The sequence below is a fragment of the Gigantopelta aegis genome, chromosome 7 (assembly GCF_016097555.1).
Source record: "Gigantopelta aegis isolate Gae_Host chromosome 7, Gae_host_genome, whole genome shotgun sequence".
NCBI classification, from domain to species: Eukaryota; Metazoa; Mollusca; class Gastropoda; order Neomphalida; family Peltospiridae; genus Gigantopelta; species Gigantopelta aegis.
In genome coordinates, this window is record NC_054705.1 from 19,908,293 (window position 1) to 19,918,129 (window position 9,837).

The 9,837-nt window shown below is 40.2% G+C and overlaps 1 protein-coding gene across 1 annotated transcript in view; it reads left to right on the forward strand.

Annotated features, from left to right (window-relative positions):
- The window catches only part of LOC121377041, a 35,167-nt gene extending 25,330 nt beyond the window's left edge, over positions 1 to 9,837 (forward strand). The window contains exons 5-9 of the mRNA XM_041504892.1: positions 23 to 239; positions 489 to 604; positions 4,855 to 5,004; positions 6,608 to 6,634; positions 7,251 to 9,837. Coding sequence (XP_041360826.1) covers positions 23 to 239; positions 489 to 604; positions 4,855 to 5,004; positions 6,608 to 6,634; positions 7,251 to 7,603 — 863 coding nt within the window. The 3' untranslated portion in view covers positions 7,604 to 9,837. The remainder of the gene's footprint in view (positions 1 to 22; positions 240 to 488; positions 605 to 4,854; positions 5,005 to 6,607; positions 6,635 to 7,250) is intronic.

Here is a 9,837-nt window from a genome sequence, read left to right on the forward strand (position 1 = left end):
AAATATTGTTTTTGTTTACCAGACGATCCGCTATTGACTACAACAACAGCTAGACCTACAACTACAACAACGGCCTGGCCTAAATGGATTACCACAACATGGCCTGAATTCATTACCACAACATGGCCTGAATTCACTATGCCGCCAGCAGATCATTTCGCTCTATGCGGAAATACTTCCTTGATCGCATTCGAAGTACCGGGCTACATCTACACACCGGGTGTTCAAGATTCCTTCAAGTAAGTTTTCCCGTTCCAGCTAGCTGTCTGGGCTGCCTGTCCAGGACAGTGGGTTAGTTGTTAATTGTTAGTGGTTAGTGAGAGAAAAGAGGGTGCAGTGGTCTTAAACCTGCCCGTTGAGTCGTTAAAACTCGCTGTGGGTGAGAGCCGGTACCGGGCTGCGAACTCAGTACCTACCAGCCTTATGTCCTATGGCTTAACCACGACGCCACCGATAGTCATAAATGCCTTGTGAATGTTCAATTCCAGATCGCATTGTCTCTGGGTCATCAGACCATTCTGGTTCGGCCCCATTCACCTGGAAATCAGATCCGTTTCCGGTTACGACCTGGACTGTAACGACCAACAACTACTTATTACAGACGGTATGTGAATGTATGCGTGTGTACGTGCGTGTGCGCGTATGTGCGTGTGTACGTGCGTGTGCGCGTGTGTGTACGCGCGTGTGTGCGTGTGTATAGTTGTTTAGCGTCTCATAGATTCACGATATGTCTCTCTATCCTTGTCCCAATGTATATCTCTCACACTCTACCTGTCTGCCTATCTACCTATCTATCTATCTACCTATATACCTACGTACCTACCTACGTACCTACCTACCTATCTACCTATCTATCTATCTATCTATCTATCTATCTACATATCTGTCTATCTATCTATGTCTTTTTCTCTTTCCTTCACTCTCACTTCTCTATCTTTTTCCTTCGTCCTTTCTCTCTCTTTTCTCTTTCTCTCTCTTTTCTCTACCTCCTTTCAATATTTCTCCTTTTCTCGTTCTTTATCTGTATATCTGTCTGTCTGACAATCAATCTATCTGTCTCTTTATATATTTATCTATCTGTCTGTCTGTCTTTCTGTCTGTCTGCCCGTATGACTTCGAGTCTGTATGTCAATCAATCAGTCAATCAAGAAATCAAATGTTTCTATCTGTCTGTCTGTTTGTCTTTCTGTCTGTATGTCTGTCTTTCTGCCTGTCAGTATGACTACGTGTTTGTCTGTCAATCTATGTGTGTATGTGTGTATGTATGTATGTATGTATGTATCTATGTATCTGTCTGTCTGTCTTTCTGTCTGTCTGTCTGTCTGTCAGTATGACTACGTGTTTGTCTGTCTATCTATGTATGTATGTATATATACATGTATCTGCCTGTCTCTCTGTCTATCTGTCCGTCCATCCATCCACCCATCCATCCATCCATCCATCGACCTATATATCTATATGTCTGTCTGTCTGTCTATCTATCTATCTATCTATCTATCTGTCTGTCTGTCTGTCTGTCTATCAGTATGACTACGTGTCTGCCTGTCAATCTATGTATGTATGTATGTATGTATGTACATATGTATGTGTATGTCTGTCTGTCTGTCAGTATGACTACGTGTCTGCCTGTCAATCTATGTATGTATGTATGTATGTATGTATTGATGTATGAATATCTATATATTGTATGTATGTCGAGGTTGACTATTACATACATAGATATTAACGCACTGGCGCAGGGGATAATTAAATCCTTTCTGGCCTCACAAATTGTCCCATGCCGTTGCTGGGACTCGAACTTGTGGCACCGATTCGCCCGCAAATTGCAAGACTAACCACGATACGCTCTGAGCTATCGAAGCTTCCATAAAAAGGAAGCTCTTTAACTCAACAATATGCATGGGGCCTACAATCTACGCGGTCGATCCCGCTTACGTGCATGAAACAGTGGGCAGACCTGGCACTGGCTAGTATGTATTGATGTATGAATATCTATATATTGTATGTATGTCGAGGTTGACTATTACATACATAGATATTAACGCACTGGCGCAGGGGATAATTAAATCCTTTCTGGCCTCACAAATTGTCCCATGCCGTTATAGCTGGTTAGAATGGGGAGGTGGTCGCTGGGACTCGAACCTGTGGCACCGATTCGCCCGCAAATTGCAAGACTAACCACGATACGCTCTGAGCTATCGAAGCTTCCATAAAAAGGAAGCTCTTTAACTCAACCATATGCATGGGGCCTACAAACAGTGGACAGACCTGGCACTGGCTAGTATGTATTGATGTATGAATATCTATATATTGTATGTATGTCGAGGTTGACTATTACATACATAGATATTAACGCACTGGCGCAGGGGATAAATAAGTCCTTTCTGGCCTCAAAAATTGTCCCATGCCGTTGCTGGGACTCGAACCTGTGGCACCGATTCGCCCGCAAATTGCAAGACTAACCACGATACGCTCTGAGCTATGTACATATGTATGTGTCTGTCTGTCTGTCTGTTTGTCTGTCTGTCTGTCTGTCAGTATGACCACGTGTCTGCCTGTCAATCTATGTATGTATGTACATATGTATGTGTCTGTCTGTCTGTCTTTCTGTCTGTCAATATGACTACGTGTCTGCCTGTCAATCTATGTATGTATGTACATATGTATGTGTCTGTCTGTCTGTCTTTCTGTCTGTCAATATGACTACGTGTCTGCCTGTCAATCTATGTATGTATGTATGTATGTATGTATGTACATATGTATGTGTCTGTCTGTCTGTCTGTCAGTATGACTACGTGTCTGCCTGTCAATCTATGTATGTATGTATGTATGTACATATGTATGTGTATGTCTGTCAGTATGACTACGTGTCTGCCTGTCAGTCTATGTATGTATGTACATATGTATGTGTCTGTCTGTCTGTGTGTCTGTCTGTCAGTATGACTACGTGTCTGCCTGTCAATCCATGTATGTATGTATTGATGTATGAATATCTATATATTGTATGTATGTCGAGGTTGACTATTACATACATAGACATTAACGCACTGGCGCAGGGGATAATTAAATCCTTTCTGGCCTCACAAATTGTCCCATGCCGTTGCTGGGACTCGAACATGTGGCACCGATTCGCCCGCAAATTGCAAGACTAACCACGATACGCTCTGAGCTATCGAAGCTTCCATAAAAGGAAGTTTCTTTAACTCAACCATATGCATGGGGCCTACAATCTACGCGGTCGATCCCGCTTACGTGCATGAAACAGTGGGCAGACCTGGCACTGGCTAGTATGTATTGATGTATGAATATCTATATATTGTATGTATGTCGAGGTTGACTATTACATACATAGACATTAACGCACTGGCGCAGGGGATAATTAAATCCTTTCTGGCCTCAAAAATTGTCCCATGCCGTTGCTGGGACTCGAACCTGTGGCACCGATTCGCCCGCAAATTGCAAGACTAACCACGATAAGCTCTGAGCTATGTACATATGTATGTGTCTGTCTGTCTGTCTGTTTGTCTGTCTGTCTGTCTGTCAGTATGACCACGTGTCTGCCTGTCAATCTATGTATGTATGTACATATGTATGTGTCTGTCTGTCTGTCTTTCTGTCTGTCAATATGACTACGTGTCTGCCTGTCAATCTATGTACGTATATACATATGTATGTGTCTGTCTGTCTGTCTTTCTGTCTGTCAATATGACTACGTGTCTGCCTGTCAATCTATGTATGTATGTATGTATGTATGTATGTACATATGTATGTGTCTGTCTGTCTGTCTGTCTGTCAGTATGACTACGTGTCTGCCTGTCAATCTATGTATGTATGTATGTACATATGTATGTGTCTGTCTGTCAGTATGACTACGTGTCTGCCTGTCAGTCTATGTATGTATGTACATATGTATGTGTCTGTCTGTCTGTGTGTCTGTCTGTCAGTATGATTACGTGTCTGCCTGTCAATCCATGTATGTATGTATTTAAGAATGAATGAACGCACTGGCTCAGGAATTTTTTAAAACTAAAAAATTGTTATTTTCTAATTTTGCCCCAGGGATTCGAAATTGATTTTAAATTGACCGTTGTGATATACAAAATATAACTGTTTTTCGGTCTTGTTTTAAATTTATTTGGCTAGTACTATGTTTTGTTTACAGCCGGATACGATGTATTTGTTTTTAAAAAATTGTTAGGAAAGGGATAACAACAAACCAACCACTGAAAAATGGATTGGCTTAGAGGCTTAATGTATGTATCCATGTATGTATGTACGTATGTACATATGTATGTGTCTGTATGTCTGTCTGTATGACTACGTGACTGCCTGTCAATCTATGTATGTATGTATGTATGTATGTATGTATGTACATATGTATGTCTGTCTGTCTGTCTGTCAGTATGACTATGTGTCTGCCTGTCAATCTATGTATGTATTTTTATATTTTGAATATCTCTATTGTATGTATGTCGGGTTTTGACTTAAACATACATATATTCAAATGACGCACTGGCACAGGGGATATTAAAATCCTTTATTGCCTTCACAAATTTCCTCATGCCGTTACCGAGACCCGAACCTGTGGCACCCAATCGCCCGCAATTGTTGGGCCGGAACGCTACCAATCAGACCAACTACGTTCCACAAACATAGAACGATCGTTAGTTGACCATATTCGTACCGGTCCAACAACCACGCGGTTCTAAGGCCCCATGGCTTGGCAACGTTTGACTTACATGCAGATGTGGACAGACCTGGCACTGGCTATATATGCTTTTGCTTTTTTATTTTATTTTTTATTTTATTTTTGTTTATTTATATTTTATTTTATTCTTTTCTTTCTATTTGTAGGTACAAAAACAATCAAGCGACACTGTGATGGAAACCCTGAGCGTTACACCGGTACGGAGGGTACCATGAGAATAATGTACAGGAAAGATGGCTTTTACCCCTTCACTTCACAAATCAGCATCAAGTATTACCAAGACAAATATTACGATAGTAAGTCTTCTTCTTTTTTGTTTGCCTGACCCACCCCCCCCCCCCCCCCCCCCCCCCCCCCCCCCCCCCCCCCCCCCCCCCCACCCCACCCCACCCACACACACACACACCAAAAACTATATGCCAGTCAAATCAGTTTTAGATTACGATCACGTACTGTGTATAATTGGGTCACGTACAATCAAGTCAGTTTGAGATCGCACTCACGTACTGTGTGTCATTGGGTCACTTACAGTTAAGTCAGTTTGAGATCGCTCTCACGTACTGAGTATCATTGGGTCACTTACAGTTAAGTCAGTTTGAGATCGCACTCACGTACTGTGTATCACTGGGTCTCTTACAGTTAAGTCAGTTTGAGATCGCACTCACGTACTGTGTATCATTGGGCCTCCTACAGTTAAATCAGTTTGAGATCGCACTCACGTACTGTGTATGGTCACTTACAATCAAGTCAGTTTGAGATCGCTCTCACGTACTGTGTATCATTGGGTCACTTACAATGGAGTCAGTTTGAGATCGCTCTCACGTACTGTTTATCATTGGGTCACTTACAATCAAGTCAGTTTGAGATCACTCTCACGTACTGTGTATCATTGGGTCACTTACAATGGAGTCAGTTTGAGATCGCTCTCACGTACTGTATATTACATAACTGAGCGGCCTATAACAGTTGGCTATAAGGCGGACAGATGCTCTATCCGCTACAAAACAGAGTGGGCTTTTACCAGTGTCTTTTTCTTTCTTCTCTTCCCTCCCCCCAATCTTTGTCTGTCTGTCTGTGTGTGTGTCTCTCTCTCTCTCTCTCTCTCTCTCTCTCTCTCTCTCTCTCTCTCTCTGCCTGTCTCTGTGTCTTTCTCGCTCTTTCTATGTCTGTTTGTCTGCCTTTATCCCCCCTCTCTCTCCCTCCCTCTCTCTCTCTCTCTCTCTCTCTCTCTCTCTCTCTCTCTCTCTCTCTCTCTCTCTCTCTCTCTCTCTCTCATGTGCATGTGTGTATGCGTTTGTATTTGATAATCAGAGCCTGTCTGTCTGTCTCTCTCTATCTCTATCTCTGTCTTTCTCTCTCTGTCTGTCTGCCTGCCTGTCTCTCTCTCTCTCTCTCTCTCTCTCTCTCTCTCTCTCTCTCTCTCTCTCTCTCTCTCTCTCTCTCTCTCTCTCTCTGCCTGTCTCTGTGTCTTTCTCGCTCTTTCTATGTCTGTTTGTCTGCCTTTATCCCCCCCTCTCTCTCCCTCTCCCTCTCTCTCTCTCTCTCTCTCTCTCTCTCTCTCTCTCTCTCTCTCTCTCTCTCTCTCTCTCTCTCTCTCTCTCTCTCTCTCTCTCTCTCTCATGTGCATGTGTGTATGCGTTTGTATTTGATAATCAGAGCCTGTCTGTCTGTCTGTCTGTCTCTATCTCTATCTCTGTCTTTATCTCTCTGTCTGTCTGCCTGCCTGTCTCTCTCTCTCTCTCTCTCTCTCTCTCTCTCTCTCTCTCTCTCTCTCTCTCTCTCTCTCTCTCTCTCTCATGTGCATGTGTGTATGCGTTTGTATTTGATAATCAGAGCCATAAGGTAGGACTTGCAATAGAAATGTCATATACATATTTCTCTTCAACCTTCATTTTACAGGACCCGATAGTGACAGTCGAACTAAAGGTAGGTGTCGTATGAACATTAATTTGTTTTTGTACTTCTTTTATTTATTTCTTACCAAATTTAGGTGAGCTTGCATTGATCAGTTCCAAACCTAGCGGGGGAGGGGGGTAATTGTTTCTCGTTTTTTGTTTAGAGTTGTGTAGAAGTACAATATTTTCCTAATCGATAGACTATATTCTACTTTATCCTCATTATAATAATAATAATAATAATACATCACACACACACACACACACACACACACACACACACACACAAGCATAGACAGATACACTTATGCACACATACGTACACACACATAAGCATACACACATACAAGATACACACGATCACACATACATACACACACGCGCGCGCGCACACACACACAAGTACACACACAAAGAGGCACATACACACTGGCATACACAAATGCAACGCACACACACACATATATACACACACATGCATACACAGATACAAGATACACACACAGACACGCACTGACACACACACAATCACACACACACACACACACACACACACACACACACACACACACACACACACAAGCTTACAGAAGATGGCAGCGCTCTTCATCATTCCTTCTATTCTCTCTTCTACTATCTCTCCACAGATGACCTGCTGGTCAGACACGTTGCGACAATCAGTTCAGTTACTGGTGCTATCGTCCTGGTTCTCTTCGTCGTCATACTGATAACTGCATTGTTTTGCCGATATCGCCGGAACCGTTCGCGTCGCAGCGCCAACCGTACACTCACACTGGCAGTGATCTCAGATGGAAGGACGGACAAGGCTCCTCCAGCGTACATTGACCTCTTTCCAACCAAGAAGGTGCTGACACAGAGCAAGGACGAAATTACCAACGATCCATCACTTCCGGAACCGACCACGAGTGCTCTCCCTTACAGTTCTGCTCAAACTGAGCCAGCGCTTGTGAATTCGGCTAAACCAGAATCAAATATCTGAAGAGCTGTCACATTATGATGAGATGAACTTTGATACTTTTGTAATGTTTTGCATATATACATTTACTTCTTTTTTTAAATCTTGTTTTATGAGATATTATAATCTACCCATTCAGAGCTCACTGTAGCTATAACGTATAAAGATACACGTATAGACCTCCAGAATACATGTAGTTTTATTGCACGGGGCACGTTAAGTCAATACTTTTCTTAACGTGCACGCCAAGTTGCTTGGCGGGGATATTTTGTAAGGTTGTCGTTGAAGATTTATTTTGTGAATAATGATGCGAGTCATTCAATCAGGATTTTGTGAGTACAGTAGGTTATACATTTTTGGTTTGTGTGTCCATTTGTTGCACTATTTCGGTTGAGAAACGGTTCAAACATGGTGCCACAAGTGTTTAATACAGGCTATATATAGGGTATGTAACAAGACCCGGACGTAATAAGAACCACACTTGCTGCGTCCCTCCGGACTAATGCAGTTTGTAATGAGCATAGACCACAATAGTGTAAAGGCAGAATATAGTACTTTTGGTGGACTCATTTTCTTTTCCCATTCCAGCCTGTGCTCTACATCTGGCATATCACAGGTCCCTTTACATTATGACATCTGTCCTCGGGTCCGATCAAATCTGTTGATGGCAGTACTTTGATACTTTGATAGTCGTTTGCATATCCACATATGGTTTTGTTTTCTTACGGTTTTTTGTTGTTGGATTTTTGCTTTGTTTGTATTAAATTAATTTGTTTACTACTTTTGTCGCTTGTTACAATGATAGCTGAATGTTCCTGTAATGTAGACTTTCTAGTAATTACTATTAATTACTTATATTTACCATCCTATGCTTTTTTTAAATAAATCTATAGAAATACTTTGTTATTTGGGTTTATTTCAGTTTAAAATGGATTACAAAACTACGTTGACTGTTTATGTAACAAACTACACTCCATTGTTATTAAATATACCGTTTGATTGTCTTTTTTACAATTATGCATATACTAGTATTTTCTTATTTACCATCCTATGTTTTTTTTAAAATAAATCTATAGACATATTTTTTTTGGATTCATTTCAGTTTAAAATGGATTTCAATAAAAGTTGGCTATTTTAGTGGCAAATAACCTCCCAGAGCTATTAAATGTAACATTAGATGTATTTGCTTTAAAACTATGGACACAATTGGTTATTTGGTTCATGTGAGTTTATTATGTTATTATGTTTTGTTTTCTCTATGAGTAACAGCTTTATGTCGGTATATAAATGTTGTGTACCTTTTACAACTTTCAATGCCCTTCAGAATTAATACTCTAACAGACTCAGATTTTGTTATTTTTTATTATTTGGTTCATATTAATTTATTACATTATTATGTTTTGTTTTCTCTATTAGTAACAGATGTGTGTCTGTATACACCTTTTACAACTTTCAGTGTCTTTCAAAATTAATACTCTAATAAATTCAGTTTTCGTTATTCTTGATTATAACTAAAATGAACTGTCTGCACATGCATTTAAAATATAAGTAAACAACCAAAAGGATATGAATATTTTAAAATGTTCCGTTATTTTAGTTTTCCATTATTTTTCCACTCCATTTTTTTATCTTACTTTTTATCTCGTCTTGGCCTGTAATGGCTTACTGCGGAGTTGTCTCTCTTAAACTGATTGTTTCGTTTTTCCCTCGTTCAAGTCAGTGCACCACAACCGGTCAAAGACCGTGGTATGTGCTTCTCTGTCTGTTGGAAAGTGCGTATAAAAGATCTTTTTCTGCAAATAGAAAAATTTATCAGGTTTCCTCTGATGACTATATGACAGAATTACCAAATGTTTGACATCCAATAGCCGATGATCAATTAATCAATGTGCTCTAGTGGTGTCGTTAAACAAAACAAACATTAAACTGTTTATCTTACTTTTTATCTCTACTTGGACTGTAATGTGTTACTGCAGAGTTGTCTTTCTTGAACTTGTTTATAGTCTGTTTTACACCATAACACATTACTTTTATATTAGTTTTATTATTCCGGAAGATGCTTATATGTATTATTGTGCCGAACGTTGAATTTTGTTTTTAACTTTGTATTATTTTAAGTTGGGTAGATTTTATCAACACTATTTTGTTGTTTAATACATACATAATTAACATATATCTTTGCGATGTGAAGATTATAATCTACTCAGAAAATTGTAGCGTACTAACGTATTTTTTTGTAAATAAAAACTAAAATGATC